At 45.9% G+C, this 22,543-nt stretch overlaps 1 protein-coding gene and 1 pseudogene across 1 annotated transcript; both read right to left on the reverse strand.

The window, feature by feature from the left end:
• Nucleotides 1–3,573, reverse strand: LOC149341038 (uncharacterized; annotated as a pseudogene).
• A 6,964-nt stretch (nt 3,574–10,537) lies between these two features.
• Nucleotides 10,538–22,491, reverse strand: LOC149341039 (uncharacterized). Its single transcript, XM_089547496.1, has 6 exons — nt 22,333–22,491; nt 20,062–20,153; nt 15,242–15,411; nt 12,684–12,742; nt 11,095–11,160; nt 10,538–10,721 (listed from the first exon to the last, which is right to left on the reverse strand). Exons 1-6 carry the CDS (start codon nt 22,406–22,408, stop codon nt 10,600–10,602), a joined length of 585 nt encoding a protein of 194 aa, XP_089403622.1. The 5' UTR covers nt 22,409–22,491; the 3' UTR covers nt 10,538–10,599.
• Nucleotides 22,492–22,543: the final 52 nt, after the last annotated feature.

Below are 22,543 nucleotides of genomic sequence, written 5' to 3' on the forward strand. Positions count from 1 at the left end.
TTACACTTCTTCCTGCGGAGGAGGGTGGTGTAGTCGTAGGTGGAGCCGAGACCGTAGCCGTAGTTCAGGCCATAGCCGAGAAGACCGTGGCCGAAACCGTAGTGGCCGGCGCCGTAGCCGAGGGTACCAATGCCGTAACCGTAGACTGGGGAAGCGTGGTAGGAGGCCAGGGCTGGGGTGGCAATAGCGGTGGCAACTGGAGCAGCGTGGGAGACGGTGGTCACAGCTGGGGCAGCGTGGGCAACAGTGGCGATGGCTGGGGCAGCGGCGTAGGTGGCGACTGGGGCAGCGTGGGCGACGGTGGCCACAGCTGGGGCAGCGGCGTAGGTGGCGACTGGAGCAGCGTGGGACACAGTGGTCACAGCTGGGGCAGCAGCGTAGGTGGCGACTGGAGCGGCGTGGGCAACAGTAGCGATGGCTGGGGCAGCGGCGTAGGTGGCGACTGGAGCAGCGTGGGACACAGTGGTCACAGCTGGGGCAGCGGCGTAGGTGGCGACTGGAGCAGCGTGGGACACAGTGGTCACAGCTGGGGCAGCGGCGGCGTAGGTGGCGACTGGAGCGGCGTGGGCAACAGTAGCGATGGCTGGGGCAGCGGCGTAAGTGGCGACTGGAGCAGCGTGGGACACAGTGGTCACAGCTGGGGCAGCGGCGTAGGTGGCGACTGGGGCAGCGTGGGCGACGGTAGCCACAGCTGGAGCAGCGTGGTAGGTGGACACGGTACGGGTAACAGCTGGGGCGGAGACGGCGTAGCTAGCGGATGGGGCATAGCTGTAGCCGAGGCCGAGACCAGAGTAGCCAATGCCGTGGGAAAGGCCGTAGGAGGAAAGGCCATAGCCAAGGCCAAATCCACCGTAGCTGCCGGTGTAGCCAGCGAAGGCGCTGGTGGCCAGGGCCAGGACAATGCAGGCACGGATCTGGAAAAACGCGTTATAGTGGACATTACATATCAGGTTCTTTACGCTACACGTGGTGGTACTATACTCTGCTTGAATTCGTCTTAGCAGCAGGGAAAAGTTTCACTGTTATTTTCAATCAAAGCAATCAACGGCATACAAATCTTCAAACACTGCTGTAAAGGCGTACTGTCAGTGAGCACAGTTTCACACGCTTACAAACTCTGTTCGAAAGTTTGAGAATTCAGCCAATGTCTAGCATAACGTGCCACTCCACGGTTCTCACCAATTACTAATGGGAGTTAATTTCAGCCCATAGAGTTGATGAAGGTCTGAACTTTTGCTTGGTGACATTGCTTTAACAATTTTCTAAGTTACGTTCGACGGTCGACTTCACTGTACACTGTAAACGCCTAGCTTTAGGTTCATGTTTGAAAAACAGCGCACAAAGGACTAGACACAAGAGTAAAGGCGACGACAGGACAAGCGCTTGTCCTGTCGTCGCCTTTACTCTTGTGTCTAGTCTTTTGTGCGCTGTTTTTCAAACATGAACCTAGACCAACTCGCCCAACTTAACGTTCTACTAGCTTTAGGTGTCGCACCGCAGTCGGTGAAATATATGTTTCGTTGAAATAAGTTACCATTTTAAACAAAATGTTTCCCTGGTGATTTGCTTCGAATGAAGCCTCGTTTCACAGACCACTCGTCGAGTGGCACTCTCCTTCAGTACACGCCAGAGAGCTGCTTACCATGGTCTCTTTCAGCTGCTGACGGTCCAACTGCTGATTTTGCACCCGTTCCGTCCCCTTTTTATACTACTCAAGTGCTAGAAGATGTCGCTGCAGTGGTGGCCTAACTGACAAAACACAAGAAAAAAAAAGAGAGGAGGGGGAGAGGTGAAGACGCAGTTCGTACTTGTTTTACACAAAGCTTCGGACGTGCATTCCACATCATCCACTGCGTACTGCACTGTGCAGTCACGTTTAAGCGGACAAATGTGGAGGGAGCTTGGGATTGCGTAACTAGGCGAACAAGCGACACGGTACACCCCGACCTTGACATCGCGTATCGACAGGTGCTATCGACACTATGTGCGCGCAATCGTTTGTGCAGCGAATATAATTTAGTTTGGAATTGTGGAGGACAAGGCAAGAAAAAGAGGCGTAGGTACGTCTCATACGGTCCAGAACGTAAGGTTTCGAGAAGCGCATAGAAAACGGGTTTCCGGATGCGCCTGCGCTGGCGGAAAGTTAAGTAGATCGAATTCAAGTTGCTCGTTTAGTTTTTTTTTTTCGCTTTTATTTTTTTCACCGCTCTGCTGTTTTCTTTTATTATTCAGTTGTTCGCGCGTTGCAGACAGTGAAATGATCTCCTGCGTGATGAAAAAGCGATGAAAGAAAGCAGTCACGTTTCGTCGCGTTGGCGCTAAGCCTTTTGTATAGTTGCGCCTTTTGTATAGTTGTACAGCTGAGACAAGAATGGTGAACGGATTATGGGCGTGTTCTGATTTATATGCATGACTGGCCAGTGCGCATCACTAACTGAAATCTGCGCTTACCTTCAGACGACCAAATTTTCGAGCACCCCTCACCTCCCTGCTAGCGCCTTTTTTTTAATTTAGGCTTTCAACTTTCTTCTCACGCCTCCCTTGCAGTCGACGCTTTCGAGATGCAGTATTCTTTCTTGCTTCTTTCTTTGCGGGTAAATCAGGCTCATGATTTAGGCGAATGAATTGCAAATTAAAGGCGTTGCAGTATCGGCGCAGTGCTGAGACCATGGCGACTTGTGGTCACGTCTTGCGGAAGGTTGGCGAATGTCCTTGCAAGCGCAAAGCAAGAAAAAGTGCCGGTGACAGCACGAACCTGGCACTAAGCGGCTGTACTTTTGTCTAAGCTCCTTATCGTCTTCAATAGCGGTATTTTGTCTACTTACGCGGCCAAATCCAATTAGTGCTTCTGAAATCCTCTTCAGTTTTTAATGATTAGGTGTGACGGGTACATGGCTAATAATTTGCAAAAATGTTAATTAATCTGTGTAAATTAACTTGAAGACAGCAAGTTACTTGGCAGTAAAGTGCTACCGTACTTTATGCTTTCTTGTATTCTTGTATTTTTTGTATAGCTTGTAAGACACCAGATAGGTGATGAACCTTAGCTGGCATGAAGACATATCTTTCCCTTTGGAACACCTTCATTAAATCGGTAATGCACACCAACGCAAGCTCCATGCGGGTCTAAACCTTACACTACAAACCAATTTCGAACTCCCCGCTGTCATTTCAATTCAGTTGAAATCTGTACGCAATATGCAGAAGGCGGCGTTTAACGTCACTGTTAAGACTTAGTCAGTTTTTAAAGTCAGAATCAAGATTTCCTTCGTGCGCCTTGTCCAGGCTATGGAAATCATCAGTGGTAAAACAAATAGTTCTCAGTGAAATCGTTATTGGAGCGTATACCTGGTCCATAATTAGCATGAGCAGTCCATACGGATGATTTGTGATAAATTCTAGCTTAAAGCATTTCCAACAACCACGCCACCAAAACCTTTTCTAAGCCGTATGGTCGCATCGAAGCTGTGCGCCTTGCAGTGAATGTTTGAAAACTAGGAAGTGTGCTTGATCATCTGAAAGCCTGATTTGTCTTTGAGCACTTGCAATAGGCTTACTTACGCCCTTTGTCATTGCTGTTTTGTACGCGCTGTTTATACAGAGTAATGGCCATCATTATAAATTGAAGCAAAAGTCGTCTTCGCAGCCATACGACCTAAACTCTCCACAGCGTTTTCTGTCGACCAGGTTAAATAGCGCCAAACTCCGCCTCCCCACTGGACTTTCTTCTCCCCATAAATGTACAGCTTGATGACTCGAACGGAAGCGCTGCCATTTTTTATTCCCGGGGTGAGTCTGTCTGCGCTGCGTTTCACTCACGGCACTCCATTTTCTTTATTAGCTAGGTGAGCAAAATGACTAACGCTTATTCGCAGACATTTTCATGAACGCTATATCTCCAATAAAGCGTTCACTCAACGATACGCTCGCACTCGCATGCACTCCCTCCAATTCAAGTAGACGTCAACTTGCCGTCTTTGGCAAACACATTAGCTCGCACGTTCGCGCTCATTTTCACTCACGTTCACCTGGACTATCATAAACTTTCCAGAGCAGGTGAGTAAAAATCAGGGCACATAGCAATTCGTATGTCGGTTGGAGGTATCTTGAAAGCGTGCTAACTTCACGGCCGCCGAAGCCGATCAATACCTAGCAGATTCACACCTGCGAGATTTTGTATTTCTAGTAGTGCTCCAAATCTAAGAGTTTTTGCCTCTTGAGCACCTCGTATAGGTAAGTCACATTACGGCCTTTCATCTTTAATGTCCAGAGCAGTTTGCCTAACATGTTTTCAAATCGAATTACACTTTTCCCATACTTGTTCCATACCAACGGTAAGTTCGTGTCGTGCAGCCTGTGAATTGACCGCGTAACTAATATGCAGATACCTGTTAACCGCAGTTAGCATGATACAATCAAGGGTTGAATGCATAAACCCGTTCATACCGTCCTTACTTGCAAAGAGCGCTGAAAAGTTCCGGGAGACAACTGTAAGCTTCGCTAGGTACCGTTAAGTCGGTTAGCACGTAATCGTAAAATCTTGCCCACGTGAGTGTACCAGTACTTACCTGCGACAATGTCGCTTTAACACGGGGCAATCATGCGCCGTGTCTGCAACCAGCCTCCTGACCTATTTCAATGCGCAGTGTTTCTCGGCCGAAGTAAAGTTGTACCCACTGCTCGCACGGCGGCAGCTAAAATGTATTTCTGTATTCCTATATAACCCTATCAACTCTAAAAGAAGGCCTGAAGGCCCAAGGGGTTCATTCATTCCGGTCTCCATGAGAGTCGCTGAACGCAAGGAGTGATGAGTCCTACAGTGAAGCCCATGTGTGATGCGGCGGCGGCGCATGTACTGCGTGGTATCTCTGCATTTCACAAATTGTGCACGCACGCTCATGAGCGATCACAAAACTGAAAAAACGTGCAAATACTATCAACAAGAAGACAGAAAGTAAAGTTTAATTAGAGGAAAGGGGAGAAGTGGGTCGATTTAAACAGTATTCTGGTCTGCTACTCCTCCATACGAGATAACGGGGAATGGAAGCAAAAGAATAAGTATAGTGCAAACGATGTCACAATATAGTGAGGTGTCCATGCACACATTGGCTTGCACTCCTCTCTGGCAAAGAATCGAATCCATAGAAATCGTGGTCCATGTTTTTCACACACAGAGACGCACACCACCTACACATCGTGCTATGATGGACCTGTATTGACATACACCCAATGAACGAAATATTGTAGCTTAACAACCCCCCCCCCTCCCCCTCATTTTTTTCGAGCAGTGAGTACCGGCGGCTGCTTCTGTACGCAGCCTAAGTGACACCATGTGACGCAGATCTCAAGAAGAGTCACTTTGTATATTAACGACATCGCTTCAATCACTGATTACTTTGGCTATGTTATATATGCTGACAATGGTAGTTTTTTATAAAGTCGCTAGTTCCGCGAAGTTAATGATGCACTGGAAGATATAAATAAATTGAGTGAAGCTCACTCTCTGCAACACCACAAAGACAAAATCAGACCTTTCCAACCCATGCCAACGCGAAGGTTCATAGAGTACAAACAAAATTTGGACACTGCCGTAGTTTGCAGAAATTTATGACAGCTCTTATCCAGCGCCGCTATACCTTGCGACCTATGGCGCTTCCATGAAAAAAGTCACACTTTTTAGTATTGTTTTATTACCTGACTTGTTAGATCCGCGTAGTCTTTTTATTGTGCGATTCATATCGATTAATTCTCTCATGATACAATGATTCTGCTTCCGAATGGCATTTTGTATTGAATCTACAAAGCAGTCTATGCGATCTACAAAGTAAACCTTCAATTGCAGCCAGAGTTTATCTATACTAGCTTGCTCGCGCAGAGGTCGTAGAAATTTGGGTATTCATGTGCGAGCTATGACAATATCGATGCATCATTCGCTCTATTGAAGGCAAGTGCACTTTTGGATGGGCGTTTAGAGCGGACTGCGTTTGGCACGTGTGGAGTATACATTGCCATTTCATGGTCAGAAGGGTTTTTTTTGTCCATGACTGCCAAAATCGCTGTGAAGAAAGTGATCGGTAACAATTATTAGGTCTCGAACTGAACTGAACTAGTGGGCGTGGAAACAAGCTGGGTTGATTTAACGCCAAATTAGACATATTTTTAGCGCAACTAGGATAGGAACACAAAGAACGAAAGACAAATACGAACGCTAACTTGAAACTGATTCATCTGATTTATTTTTCAACTGATTTAGTTAGCGCTCGTGCTTGTCTTTCCTTCTTTGTGTTAGCGCTAACTAAATCAGTTTAAAACTAAATCAGATGAATCAGTTGCAAGTTAGCGCTCGTATTTGTCTTTCGTTCTTTGTGTTCCTGTCCTGGTCGCGCTAAAAATATGCCTAATTTGTCACAAATTCAACTAGCCCAACATCTAACTCTTTTAAAGTTTTATGGATTTAACCTATTTAGAAACCAGGGCATTACGCAGTTTGTCTTGGTACTCGCATCCAGAGAGTTTCAGTTTATTTCGGGAAAGTTAGTCTGCTGTCAGTAGTGCGCCGCCGCCGGACATATAGAAACATAAAGGGCATAATGTGAACACTTGGCTCACGGTTTTCCTGTTCGGAAATAAAAATTATATAAAAAATGGAACGTTACTGCCTTTCTGCGCTTCCCGAATAAATTCCAGCCAAGGTTTTCCTTAGTGCGCGATACATTGATCTCACTTTGGTAATTTCCGCAAAGAAATCAAACGCCTAAATTTTTCAGTTTTCCTATTCGTTGAATGTCAACTTTGAGCCAGAGCCTACAAACTGCCATGGTGTAATTAAGTGTAGTCCTTATAAAATTTGTACATAACAGCTGTTCAATTTCTAAAGGAAAACGTTTATTGGTATTGCGACGCAGGAGACCTAGTGTGCGACATGCTTTGGCTGTTATGTACTCAGTATGGCATGCTTCTCAATAGATAATGGAGCCAACAGTAATAGTTAGAAACTTAATTGTTTAATATTAGTTAACCCGCCTTAGTTAGCGCGTCTTAGCTGTATTCTGATGCGCTGCACAGCTGACAGTGCTGTGTTGATAAAAGTAGTCTTGCAACTAAAAAAGCCTTTTTTTATAATTGCAGAATATCTTACTTAAAACACCCATTATACTGCTTTTTGCAGATTTATGTGCATACATCAAGCGCGCACAAGTCAATATGTTATTCATAGCTTTCCAAAACGGCCCAACCTACTTGATCATTAATAACACTATAAAAAACACAATCCTCTTCGAAGAGACACACAGGTGAGGAGAGGCCAGCACCTAAACACGGTTTTGTCCTTTACAAACAACCGTATGTGCTGATGATAATACTAGCCCCAAAGCGCTTCCCGTATCAATGGCGCTGCATTTGAAAAGGTTTGCGCTGGTGCACATAACGCGTGTCGTACTGGTTTTGATAAGGCAGCGCGGCATGCGAAGCATTCCGCGCAGTGGTTGATAAGGCGCCGGTGCAGGTGACGCGGCAGCTTTGGATGCTTCTCTTTTTCCCTGGGGTTAGTGCTTACTCGAAAAACGCGCCCGTCCTGTTTCTTCGACAGAAATGCATGGCTTTTTCAAAGTTTTCTGTTCTGGCAACACCGCGATTTAGCCTCTGAACACTTCCTGTTTGAAGTAGGCGCGTTTTTCTAGCAAGCACTTGCGCCAGGGACAAGGAGAAGCATCGAAACATGGCGTGTCACCTGCACCAGCGTCTTTTCAAATACTGTACAGGATGCTTTACTTGCCGCTCTGCCTTATCAAAACGAGCGCGACACACATCGTCTGCACTGGCGCAAACCTTCTCAAACGCTGCGCCATTGGTACCGGAAGCGCTTAGGGGCTAGTATCATCATCAGCGCCCACGTTTGCTTACAAACTTCAAAGTCGTGTATATTTTTCATATGAAAATAACCGAGAACTCGAAATGAGCCTCTAGAACTCTGCTGTGGCATCAACCTCAAGAGAGTTTCTATTTCTTCTCACTACTCACTGACGTCTGGAACTTAGGTATTCCTCAGTTAATAAGATTAATAACTTGTACTGATTTTCTATGAATGTTTTTCAAGCGACAAGTGGTGAGGTTCAATGTATCAACATTTCCTTAATTACCTGAAAAAAGTTCCACCACTGGGTGCAGCATTTATCTAATGCGCTCGCTAAACTATTAATTCAATATGTTGTGTGATAGACACAACTCAGGGCACAAACAGCAAAATTGTGACAGAGGACGCCTCTTTACTCCGTATTTTGCATGACTGCATGCACATATCTTTATATCTATTGAATTGTGGCTGCTAGCCAACATACAAACCATTCTCCTTCCCTCAAATGAAATTTCAGATGTACTCTCCCAAACGTATAGGCAAGTGGCCTGCACGACTCTTCCCTACCAATTATACACAAAGCCTTCAAAAAGCATTTTTTACCTCATAAGAACCACAGGAACACCATCCACTTGAACCCGGGATAGCCTGTGGTGTTAAGGAATTGACCCATCGTATGCATTGACCTGAAACACTAACCAAGTCCATCTCTCGTATGTCCCTGAGGCAAACCGGAACTCATTAGTGATAGACGTAACGCCCTCGTCAAGAACTGGGATTCAATTAATGCAGCATACGTGCATTCACCTTTCGTTTTCTCCCCAATACTTCCACTCTGTCCGCTCTGCATTTATTCAGGGACCTGTGAAATGCTTTTCAGCCCATTAATTCTCGACTAGGACGTTCCCACAGCTTGAAACGAATAGCCTGACGCACCCTGCCTAGCCGATATTTGAGGGCAAAAAATTTTAACTAAGGCATGTTTGCGAATGCTGAAATTTTCTACTTATACTTGCAGGATTGTTTATGCCACGCAATGTGTCCCAGCTCCTTTAGGTCAGTTAAAGAATAGTAAAAGTATTTATAATAGTCAGTACACGGAATGTCGATGCTGGGCTCTTGCCGCGGCCTGCTGATGACCGCCAAGGCACAGTCCCGAGATAACAATATACGAGGCGCATCCTCATTTGGGCATCGCCTTATAACACAAAAGATGGACCGATCGGCGGGTCGCAAGACCTGTAATCAACACCACCAAACCTGAAATCCGTTCGTCTTGGTCACCGGTAGGTTACATAATTGCGCTTGTACGTTGTTGGTCGTCAGTTATATTGGATATCTATGCTGCATTATTAAAGTTTATGTTGAATCTAGAGAAGACCTTCGAGGTTTATCATCAGTGACGATCGGAAGTGTAGCTGATAGAATGAAAGTGTCGGAAAATGCATTCATGGTCTTTAGTGTGAAACTCCTACCTTCAGACTCCGAAGGAAAAATTCCCTAAATGAGGTTGTTACGGCTGCAAGGAAAGGATATTGCATATTTCACTCCTTGCACGAATGCATAATAAATACACCCGACAGTGGCGTGGAGGGGGTGTAAACTGCATATACAGCAGTCATATTCCACAGTCACGCATTTTTTAACTTTACTTCTCAAGCACAGAGAAAGCTTACACTTCTGTTCAGGAATGCGAAGATTCTCTTTCCTCTATTTCTTTCTTTATTTAGTTTATCACTTTACCCATAGCGACACAAAGGACATTACAGTGGGGGTGGGGTTTAGTACAAAATAAACAAATTAATTTCTTATACCGTGCACTGGACTAGTCTCCTTCGCACACTGTTTGGCTTTGGTTTGACTAGGAGCAGGTCCCATCTCTACGACAGCTTCTTATCGCGGCCTCTAGGTGCATTTAGTCTTTCCTTCGAACACAGATTTCGTCAGGAGTGCTTCAATCAGAGCTGCTTCATGTCGGCCCGGGAAACCACACGTTAAGACCTTAAAAACTGCCCCAGCTTCTCCTTAATATGGCCAGGGCAGATGCTTCGTCATCTGCTGTGGCTGTGTCAGAGAACGGGATGATGCTCAGAGAGGCCAGAGCTGAGACTCACAATAAGTTTCTTCAAATTAGACCTTTCCATTTGCATTCCGCTGCGACACGTTCAAATATTGTTTTTCTTTTCATTGACTACTGAAAAGAGGAGTAGCTCGCCACACGAATGCATGAATGGGGGCACATTTAAAGCGTTTGTTGGAAAAACTGAGGGTCTGCGTAGTCAAGGTGAAACCTCTGAACATGTTTACAGAACTTCGTATTTTTGGTCCGCGCCAACTTATCAGCAGCGTATTATGCCTAAAGCTGCCTGTTTCAGCGATGCGTATATTGCCCAGATTTACTCCTAATAAGCTCTGTGACCGTTCGTGCATAGTACCTCGTGTTTTCATGCGCTCTCTCCACTTTAAATCCCACTCCTGTATGAGCCTAGAAATCAGGCTTACAGTATTGTCGAATATATAGATAAAATACGCGACTGCGCTCATTCGTTGACAGGTCATTAGTTATATAACACTCGACTCGATTGCTGTGCATGCATGTAGCTCTAGCGTACCTTTCCTTTTAGCGCGTCCCTCTTAATATGCAGAGCCGTAAGTGCAGTAAATGAGCAAATAAATGGAGCCGCGTACTGCTTTTCCCTTGTACAACTCTCGGCGGCGCTTCTAAGGCCACACTAGAGCAAGGGCCTTTATTGCGCAGACTCCAGGGTGCACGGTTCAGGGCAGATGGCCTTTCGCAAGGCCTGGGCGTTCTCACACGAAGTGCTTGTGTCGTAGATCTTGAAGCTCACTGCTCCATTTGACGTGTCGACTGCGAGAAACAAACGAGAACAGCAGTGAAATACAGAAGCTGAAAGTCATTGACAGCTGTTTGCTGCGTTGCGGTGCTCTGTTACTCGACTTTGTCATATGTTGTGACTAAGTAGCGTAGAAGCGGGACATGGACGAAGGCGGCAAGGTCGTTTCTTGATGCCGATTGCGTGGAGCATGTTTAAATGAAATATTACAAAGACATCGGTTTAAAACACTTTCACTGAGTATTTAGGATTTAGTGAATGGATTTCTTTCCTTGAGCAGATAAGCTTACTCCACTTACAGTTATCAAATCCAGGGCAACAGTTTCTTTTATGTGCAGACGTAAATTAAGCGGCTAATGATATAAACTGTCAACCGGAGCCACTTACCTTGCTTGAAGAAATAGGCCTTTCCATCGTGCGGCGGCAGTAGAAGATAGAGCTCTACATTTTTTCCTGTGAAAAGCAATAAAAATCAAATTATTGAAAATTTTCTCTAAAGTATATCCACTTAGAGCTTGCATAAGAAACTTTGAACACAGTTTAGAGAAGTAAGTTCACTAAAGGAATAGATGTCACAATACGAAGCAATTTTAACAGTTCGCCTTGTATTGCAAACCATTTGTGGTACTTGCTACCTTAAATGACAAGTTTTTCCTTCACCGGCTTCGACTTCTTACAGTGCAATGTCCCTATACCAGAGCGGTATTTTCCTTGATAGTTTACTTCTCGTTAAGAACCTTCCGACTGGTTTTCTTAGCAGGAGATTGCTCTGGCAACCTCCTACGAAAACCACCTTTTTTTCCAGCAAACGTCATGAAAGGAAGCGGATCTTTTCAGCGAAGAAGCGGGCGGTTTTTCCCAACCACGACGTACGTAGACCAACGCGGACGCTTCCAAACCTCATCCCCCTCGAATCCACGCCATTCAAATCGGAAAATGTCGGCGGAAGCAGCACCTTAATAACCAACGGGAAGCCTCGAAGTCGTCGACCGAAACTTCAGTAGATTGTCGGTGCAGTGACAGCAAACGAACTAGACAGCCTCTACTTCCTGCCTTCTAGACGTCGTGTTGCCATCCTTTCTTTCTCGGCTGTACGACTGCAGGCTTCTATTTCAAGCAGCGCTAAAAACGCCCTTTTCAAGCATTGACGTGCCTGTCATTTGTAGGGACGGCCTTGCGAGGAATGAGTAAATAAAAACCCACGATCAAAAACACGTCCGCAGAGACAAGCTAACGATTTAGTGAACTTGTTTTATCCGTTTTTTATTGTATTAGTTTCTTCTTATCATATGCTGAAAGCACGATCAGAGAATATGCTGCCTTAAGTCGCCAAGAAGCAGTGGTGCCAAGACCAGAAAAAATAGCGAAAGAATTGCTGACTCCAAGTTCTCAGCTGAGTTATTCGTTAGTGAGACTCGCTGTCAGTTAGGCCCACAACGCTGCCGCATACGCCTGAAAAGTCAAATAATCAACGGAGCCCTTCACTACGGCGTCGCTCATAGCCTTAGTCGCTTTGGACGTTAAACCCCAATGAACCAATAACCCAAACCAACCTTTTTTTCCAGGTCGGTGTTGGTATCGAGATGTGACGCCTTTATATTGGAACGCTGAGAAGAGCTGCACTAAATTTTCGTTCTCAGTGAAATTCAGTAGTTTTAGCCTATTGTGGTTCTTTTCGTGTTTTGTTCGGCAGCGAAAGACAAATTTATTGCTTAGAGTTTCGGGTTAAAAATCGGTGATTTTTTCCCATTACTCGATTCAGACTTGTGACGTTGATGATGACGTTCAATGAATCAAGGACTCCATGATATCTGACGAAAGCACTCTATGTGTAGGAATGGTACAATTTCTTCCATTGCCTACATAGTATAGGCCAACGTTTCGATTAATAATGATTCAATCAGCAAACACGTTGTTGTGCTTTAACTCTCAAGATTCAAAAATGCTTTCAATTATTGAGCAGGTTCCGAACTTACCATCAGCGGCCAGAATACCGTGGTCCTTTTGCGGAACGTACTCTGCGGACACGTGGAACCTGGGATAAAAAAAAAAAAAGCAGACAGTGTTTTCAGCAGCGCATCGCTTAAAACATCGCCAATAGCTCAATTATAAACCTCGAGGCACGAACTCTTCATTGAGTGGTATCCCTTGTGTGCCCCCCTTCCCAAAAGTGGCACGAAAGGAGCGGTGAATTTTACCCCATACCTCCCCTGTTTCTCTCAAGGCGCTACCACAAACTGTGTCCCTCCCTCCCTCCTTTCTATATCTATGGTGAGATATGTGCAGGCCTTAGGGGTGGACACTGCGAAGTAGTAGATTAAACTACTTAGCGACCTTTGGTTCTCTCTCAGTAGAACGAGCTCATGGCGCAAGTTGCTTTGTGATTTAACGTATGCTAGCATTATCCGCTGCTGTGTTTAAATCTTACGCATAAATTACCCTCCTATAATGTGCGGTAAGACAGACTCACTAAATTACTAGTTCCACAGCACCAATAGCATAAGTAACTATGTGCACCTGCGCAGCCCTAGGTCTACGGCCGTGGTTTGCCGTGCTGAACAGATCCTATGTTGTACGGATAACTGTTGTGACATAATATAAAGTAGAAAGCGCCGCAATCAACCCTGCAGTGTTCATTCCTGCATTGTCCTGTTCGCCTAACCTATGAAACGCATGCTTTGAGGCGTGCGGCGTGAGGCGTGCAGTCTGAGTCACTGGTCTCGTGACAATGCATTGGCACTTGGTGAAATTCAAAAAAGCACTCATCTATCCTCGTCTGTGGCTAGTCAGCGAAACTGGTTCATCTATCTGAAGGTTCGCTGCATTCTTCCAGGGTGTGCAGAGAACGTGAGTGAACGCGTACTCAGCGCATGATGTCGTCGTGGGCATTTCCACCCGCTGAGGTGGCTCAGGGGCCTTGGCGCTCGGCGACTGAACGACAGCTCGCCAGATAGCAGCCTCTGTCGCGGAGGCCGTGTTTAAATGAAATCGAAAGAGCAATTAAGACGGATGTTTGCATTTAAAAACCCCGGATGGTCGAACTTAATCTGGCGCGCTTCACTACCGCGACTCTGACACTCTCTCTTTTCATTCTCTTCTGCGCATCCTTTTTCAATCACGATGCGGTTGAGATGTTCACGTAGAGTGAGACAGTTGCTGCGTCTTTTCTTCCGTCCTTCCTTCCCTTACAACCACCACCGTGCGCAAGGCTCCTCAACAGCTCCCAGACCACGGTGTCCCAGACCAACATGTGCTGTCGCCCCGTGACTGAACAAGTAACTACGGAGATTTCATAATTCGCCGTGATGTCGCGGCTCCGGCAGCTGAGGGGCGGTGTCGGAAAACGTGGACACACAGCCAACCCATAGGACACGAAGGGATAATGCTGCGTGGACTACTTTTGCAGGTTCAAAAAAACTGAGCTCTTTTAGGGTATCATGTAAACGAGGTCAGCAGAGTAGCTCGCCTGCCCAGCTTTGGTTTTCTGGCGTATGCTCATACAAACAACTACCAGTTTTCCTACTGCTCACATGCATGAACAATTGTTCGATAACTCGCAGCCATACCCACTCTTGGACCTGTGCGTAGCTACCTAAGCTAGAGGGACCAAGATAGGCGCCCTATTATTGACCCGAGAGTATGGCGCTCGTTATACTCGTTTGCTGATCAATCTTAGGAAGTAGCAAGCCGCGCTGAACTGTCCTGCTCGCGGTTGCAGGCCTAGCTCAACACACTCTCCCGAGCTATGAGAAATGACAGTTAAGCATGACGCGATTAGGGCGCGCGTAACGCTCGTGAGTTATGCTGGTTCCATTACTTCAAGCAAGCACACGCTCATACTACACGAAGCAGTACTACGCCCCCACTCCCTTTTATAAGACTTTGATTCGCTTCATTTAGCCGCTTCTCGCGAACTTACGACACAACTTTGCAAGGAGACAAACAGCGAAACCTTGACCTCGTAGGCACAATAATCACGAGCGCACTTCATATCCTCTGAAGGCTGGATATGTGCACATGAGAGAGGCCGCACTGGTTCTTTTTCGAACGAACCACTTCCAGCAGTTTCGCTCAACAACCACAACTGTATAAGTTGCAAGGGTTAGCCGGCGTCATTCTGCACACGCTGGTATATTTTCCTTCGAGTGCTTTTCTTTCTTCACGCTGAACTGAATGTTACTACATGAAAAGACATGCAAAAAAAGACTCCAAATACAAGCTTTTTTTCGGCACTACACACCCATTTTCTGTTCCAAGAGAACCGCCAAATAATTTTTGCCCTTTGTTAAACACACTGCAGTTTTGTTTATGTTATGAGCACGTAATTCCGGCTAATAAGAGGCCATATGTTGTTACATGACTTCGTCGTGACCACCAACGCGCTCTCTTAGGCTTGAAAGCCGTGCCATACGCTTCACTATGAACTGCCACTGCCTGAAATGCCACCTGTAGGATGTCAGCAGCGTTAGGCTGTGCCGCTCGTTTGGTGGCTATCCTCTCAACTTCAGGAAAGTTTGCAGCCCCTAAAACTCACGATGTCTTCCGCTCCTTCCCGGGCAGGGAGTACGAGACGACGGTGTCGGCCTTGTTTTCGGGCAAACCCCTGCCGTTCCACAGCACGCTGAGACCGGTGGCCGACGGGTCTTCGAAGCTGGTGCCGTTGCGGAAGCACTGGTATGTCGCCAAAGGCTCCTTGTGTACACTCTGCGCCCCGCAAAAAAAAAAAAAGCGGAAAAAGACTGAGCCATCTTAGGGAGAGCAGCACACCACGAATGGTGGCACAACTGCGTTCAGTCACCTACAGCCCGATGCACTTAAATCTCCAGTGAAGCTCCGCCCGCGTACATGAGAGCCACAGTGAGTTGCTTACTCAGCGACAAGATTATACTCCGTCGTTGAAGCATTGCTTTCCGCATAAAGAAACTTTCCTTGTTACTGTGGGGCCATAGGGCCCCTCTTTATCAATTTAAACTCCGCGCGCTCTCTTCCAGTCAATTCTAGGTGCGTACCGGTGAAGGCCAACTGCGCATAACAGCACTTCTACTGGCGAGACATGGCATGTGATCTCTGTTCCATGATTGATAAGGGCGGCGAAAGAAGGGCGTCTGGGGGATTGCGGAGAGAGCGCTGCTGGGACGCGGTTACGCGTTCGGCAGCCAGCAGGACCGACGTACACACGGACGACGGGACGGCACCTTACCAGGAAGGCACAGGATGCAAGCGGCGTCTCCAAGTGGGAATAGCTGTTTGGTATGAGTGGCTGCTATGTACGCAGCCTGGTTTCTTATGTCGCATCGAGCCCCCTCTAACTGTACCGCTTCGTCCCATTCGCGCCTCAGTGTGTTGATTTTGACGCGCTCAGGTCTTAGCGCCCTTTTTGTTGTAGCCCGGGCATTGCGCTCGCGACAGCCTATAGACCGCATGTTCTGCTCCGCAGCTACGCCGGCTGTTGTGCTCCGTTGAAAGCGTAGGTTTGGTCCGTAATAAACCGGTGTCTTTTATGCTGACTGTGGGTGTGTCACACATCGGGCGAGACCATAGGTCGCGAACCCCGTTCCCTAGAAGGCGAGTCCTTCATCTGGTACCCAACGTGGGAACAGAACTTACAACCATGAGATTACCTCAAAATTTACCGATTGAGCTAGCCGGGCCGCCGGCAGGTTGCCTCACGCAGGGAGATAACGTCGCGCGCAGGGATATCAACGCGGGAGCGCTGCCCACGCACTTTGTGGTTCCGGCGGCGCGCACCAGCCTCCGGCAAGACGTTTGCGGTCCGCGTTCGGCGGGAGCGGCGCCCTTCCCGGCTTCTTCACAACAGACTACCGGCAGCGTGACAGCAGTAGCTGGCTGAGCGACATCGGCGGCATGTCATTTGTGTATAGTGTGTTTGTCTTCGTGTGTGGAGACCATGGTCCAGGGCCCCATGTGCCTCCGCGATCCTTCAGGCCCACTAAAGCAGCTGTCGCTGGCTCGACTGTCGTCGCGTAGTTTGTTGGAGCATCGCATTGTTTCTTCCGAGCGTAGCTTTTAGAATTGTACCTCCTTTGCAGAACTCGATTTGCTCCGCTAGTGTAAACGCTGCCCATTTGCTTGGACCTCGGTGCGAATGCATTTGTTTTCTTGTTTATTTTTGTGTTTTTTTCTTTAGCCCGCAGTAAACGGTATTGCCTGTGCTTGTGGTGTGCGATTCGCCGGGCGATAGGTGGGCTCGTGAACCCCTCTGATGGGAAAGGTTCCCTTATTACGTAAACAGAAAGTTCACCACAAATAGAAATTATAAGCAAAATAATTTTGGTGTTTTTGAGTTTATTGTCCAGGTCGTTGCACAAAACATTGTAGTGCTGATTTCTTTTATGCGTTCCTCATAGCCTGAGTCGCTTTGGGACGTTAAACCCCCATAAACCATTTCGTTTACGGCTGTGAATGCTTAGCTGAGTAATAGCGCACCCTACACATGGACTCTTGAAGAAAGCTGATGTTTGTTCGTTTTTTTTTTAAGTTGTCTCCTGTTATGTCAGGATGTAGTCTGTTTCCTGCATCAGGTGCAACGGTGTAAAAGGTCAGGAAATAGTCCCCATACAAAAATAAAGGAAGGCTTGTTTGGGCGCTTATTCTATGGCTAAAAGGTCTATGGCACGAGAAAGCGACGGCGTGTTGTCACAATACCCTGCTGAAAAAAGTTGTATGATGCAATAAACTCATACAGTTTATCATACAAATATCATAGACTTATCATACAATTCATAGAAAATTATCATTCAAATGTCATACATTTCTGTAAAATCATACAGTCATCATAGAGATGTCATAGAATATCATACGAATTGTATGATATGTCATACAGATTGTTTGATATTCTATGATGAATGATCTATGAGGTTATTGCATCATAGAACTTTTTTTCAGTAGGGTAAGAGCGTATTTAATTAAGCTCATGACGAATGAATCAAGTACAAGACATGCAGGCAAAACTTTCACAGTTTTATGGAACGCACTACAATTCTATAGCGAATGTAGGCAGCGCAAACACGAGAGCTAGCTTTGACAGCGTTGTACTTGACGTATGAAACTTCTGGCCAGCTTTCGGTGAAAATTGATTGTGGGCGCAATGTGCGAATCGAAAGCTCTGCAAGTCTTTCTTTCGCGTCAAATTATCAGTGGGAGTAAGTACTGCACTGTACCAAGTGCCAATGTAGAAAGTTTTCTCTTTTTTTGTCTTTATGAGGAAAATTGACTCATCATCGTCATGACAATGACGTGGAGAAGTGCCAATTATAGTAAGTAAGGAAACTCTTTTCGACCGCTGGATGGCTGTTACTCCTGGGGCTTTGCTGAAGTGGTACAGGGTAAATGTCTATAATGTAGTTAATTCTCAGCCATCTTTTTTTTTTTTCACTTTATACTGCCCGCTAGTTGACTCTGCGGTGAGAAGCATTATACAGATGTTTATGAGCCATCCGAAGAGCTAACGAAATCGCTGGACGGATGTTTCAATTAGTAGTTGTGCCGCACATCTGATAGTGTTATACGTATATCATCAGTTGTTAGAGGGCTTGCACAATTACTTTTGTGCGGATGAGGCATGAGTTCTGCTCAGATGTCGCTAAAAACAAAGAGCACACTCGAAAGGTGATATCTCTTTTTGTGGTGTGTGTGCTGTGTGCCTCAAAATTTAGCACGAATGCTCCTTTTGGTATGAATTCTGTTGGCACGTGCGCCTTGACAAAAGCTCAATACGATTACAGTACTCAGTAATGCATTACACACATCGTAGCTATTGTGGGCGATTTCTAAAATTCAATGAAGGTGATTTGCTGCAATTTGTGTATTGAAAATAATTATGAATTATTTAATATCAATATTGATAATTAAAAATACAGCGGCTTTTACCGATGGATTTTGTCAGCGTCAGCGCTGTGCTTCTAATTAGGCAACTTTAAAAGCTGGATCTCGATTGCACCAGCGCTGCGCTTCTGCGCAGGCGGTGTGTTTCTGATTACGATTACCGAACATCGAAATCATTCTGAGAGTGATTAACACTGGCGCTTCAGTAACGCATCACCAGGTACCATAATTATGCCCCTTTAATCTATTTCTTAAAGGGAAGCTGAAACGGTTTTTTGAGAATTCGAGGTTATTCAAGAATTCGAAGCTATCAAGCTTCTAGATAAACCATGCAAAGTATTTTTGCACTAGCATTTAAAATGGTGACATAATCGTCGATTAAAATCGCGACGATGTTTGGGCTTCTCCTCACTACGCTGGAGGAGTGCGAGGAAACTCGGCAGTGACGTCATTGTTATCGAAATTTCAGATGTCCGCTGCTTACGCCTGCATGCTGCTGTGCGTCGTTAGATGGCGCCAAACAATGCATTGTGAACTTCACCTTCGGTGGCGTCGGTTTTCTTCCATGGAATAACCGTTCCTTCGCTGGAAACGTAGTGCCGTCATACGTGACGTCATTATCGGGGCCTCTGCCCGTCGCTGTGCACATCAGAGAAGCCTGAACGCCGACGACGACTTTATTGGGCGATTACGCCACCATTTCAAATGCTAGAGCAAAACGATTTCGCAGGCTTTACCAGCACATTTCGCACATTCTGCAACCTTAAACTGATCGAATTCTAAAACCGCTTCAGTTGCCCTTTAACCTTTCCCTTCACTGTAAAGTCCCGGCGTCCTCCCACTTTATGGCTGCTGTCATGCATTTTCTTAGGGCTTCTTAGAATTAGTACACTTACATGCCCAGAACATCAAGAGGCGTTTCGGAGTGTTTGGAGACCTCTTAGGACCGCCCACCGCATCATCAAGGTTACACGATGCGCGAGACACGGCCTGTGCCCAATGGGTGATCACCCGGAAGCAACGGAAAGCTACGCTTGGCCAGGGTATCACGGGTCAGCACGTGCCCTTCCCTTATGCGACAAAGACAGCGTAAGGAAGTGGGAGGAGTGGTCACGTGATTAGTCACCAATGTCGCTCAACCCAGAGAGGACGAAGTATTGAATGTGCTGTAAAAGTAATCAACTTTTTTTTACACTCTTGTAGCCACTGTTCTTGTTTCCTTCATTATCAAGCATAGGCTCTCATGCATGGCGTGTGCGACCGAGAACATGGTTGTCATATTGTCGAAAGGAAAACCATGCATTAATATTTCCGAATTTTATCCGTAACACTAGATTAGGTCATGTCCCGCTATCTGAATCGCATCATAGGCATACATGCTACGAAACTGAATTCATGCACGCTCATGTTTCACACAGGTCGGTGTCTTGTTACACACTTTTTGTCAAGAAACGGAAGCCCCAGTTGGATCTCTCTCAGCTCGTGTGAGTCACTAATCGGTTCACGTACCTCGAAGAAGTCCTTCAAAGGTGTGCTCTGTGCTCCCGTCGCTGCCAGAACAACGACCAGGGCTGCGAACATCAGCGTTCTCGAACACATGCCTGCGGAAGCAAAGAATCTAAGCGTACTGGAAAACAAAGAAGCTTCCCACTCATGCCAGCTACCAAAAACATATCCACCAAGGTTAAGAAAATTATTGTGCTAGCCTCGAGAATATGCGATAGCGGAATTATCGGTATGCAAAAAGCGTATAGCCTCGTTAACCATATGCATATCCTTAATATTTTGTGTAAATAAGAATTTTTTCGAAATCGTTTACACCCAGGTAGCCTCATACTAATTGAATTGCCCAAATTTCCTCCAAAGGCTGGCTTTAAAACGTATTTTTTCCTTTCAGACAGGTGGAAAACTGTTACCTGTGGCAGCTGGAAATTACCCAAAACCAATTGCAATTCTTTCTTGGCGGCCTAGCCCTCGCCACCCATCCTGGTCTGACTTTCAACGCTTGTCATTAGGGACAACTTCGGTGATGATACAGTTGAAAGCTGGCCTGCAGAGCACAGGATTCCATTGATGTACTCAAAAGCTACACCTCGTTAGCCTGTCCTACTCTAAAGCCGTGGTTAGCGTTCTAGAAGGCAGCTTTAGCGCGGAAGGTTTTTCGTGGTTTCAAAAATGCTCGTGGAGTTTCGGCAATTCTATCATCAGTGGGAAATGGTAAGAATTGAGGTGATGAAGAGAGTGGAGAAAATTGTTGTAACTGCGGAAACAAGAAAAATTTTTATTCTGGCAACTTTCACTTCTTGCGACTTAGCTTATACAGGTTATGTAATTAAAGAATATATTTCCTGCAGCAAAACAACTGCTAGTGGTTAGTTCGCTTCGCTATAACAATGGCTCTGAAAATCCATATTTTCGGGAAGGGCTCCACCCAAGAAGTATATTCTTGACAAAAGGCCTCTGCAAGTAAGCACAACGTGAGTCAGGTAGACACTGTTTTCTGTGTTTGTAGATGCAGCCTCGGGTCAACGTTATAGGTTTCCAGCAACTCGTCACTTTTCTCAGTAGTATTTCGTTGTTATAGGCGTCTTTCTTACTTCCAGCAACCTTTACATGCGACTGACTTTTTGAGTAGAAAAATGAAATATATCGCTTAGTTGTCACTTTAAATTTTTTTTTCGAAAATTTGAAAACGATAACCCATTCTCATGGTGCGTTCACACAAATTGTGAACAAACCTTGATACTGAAAAACAACACATTTATAACTATAGCACTTTTTGCACACACAAAATAAATATAATCGGCGCAACTGAAAAAGCAGATATAATAATACACATGGGAAGCTGGTCTGGTACTTAACACATTCACCAAAGGTCGGACATGATTTCAAATAAGAAAGATATTAAGGCTGCCTCACAACTCACATATTGTTCCAATGCGAAAAAAAATCTCTAGCTTTCTTTTCAGCCATATGTAGGACTGCGTTTACGTGGAAGTAAAAGGTAGTCATTTTCTTAGAAATCTCACCAAGCAATTAGGAACACTCATGACCACTCATTTATAGTCATTGGCTGCTTCAGTATTGCCCGTATTCAAGCCCCTAAGCAAGAAGACATGGAAATGTTCAGATGGTTTTCCTGCTCCATACTGCGATACCATGCTCAAGTGGATGCTGATTCCCTTCATTTTTCTCATGCCTTTTGAGCTTGCAATACACACAAATACGAGTGACCTGCCCACTTTTTTATTCCTCTTCAAGAGTTTTGCACTTAGACCGTCCACAATTTCCGTTTCTGTCATTATTCTACAGTGTAAAGAATGAGAAGAGCAGTGTGTGCCGAGTGCAGGCAGGTAACAGCGCATGCGCTTTTACCTATCTTGATGCAGTACCCCTTGTGCAAAAAACTACAATCACGTGAAACCAACTAACAAGCATTTTTGTACAGGTGAACTCTATTTCCGCTTTGTTTCAGCAAAAATATAAAAATATAGCTGTGAAAGAAACCCACAGCCGTAGTCCAACCCTCTATGCCCGCCCTCACTCCTTGAACCATCGGCGACCATTTCATTGATGGAGGAATGCATTATAATGATTTCTACGAGTGGAGGAACTCACATAATCGAACAGGCCAAATAGCCACAAACGCTATCTCACCACACAAAGGCTATGCTGTGTGGTTACAAGTACTCATCGCGGACTTGCTTATTTCAGCTTAATCAATTCATTTATTGGGGCGCCACATGTTTCGACGGTTGCAAGCATCAAGACGAATCTCACCTGAATTGGTGGGCTGAGCAGCACTCAGCCAGATGTCCGCACGGTTGCGTGTTCGTTTCGCACTGGCGGGACGCATTCATCCGCCGCCGAGGCTTATCGTCGCGGTGTCCGTTTCGTTTTTCTTGTTCCCGCTTGATGACCTGACTGGTGGCGCCTGCTAGAACAAACACAAACGGCCGCTTTGAATCGGGCAGGGGAGCAAGGGGGCGTG

Source organism: Amblyomma mixtum, chromosome 6 (genome assembly GCF_055824585.1).
Source record: "Amblyomma mixtum isolate Tamu chromosome 6, ASM5582458v1, whole genome shotgun sequence".
Lineage (NCBI taxonomy): Eukaryota > Metazoa > Arthropoda > Arachnida > Ixodida > Ixodidae > Amblyomma > Amblyomma mixtum.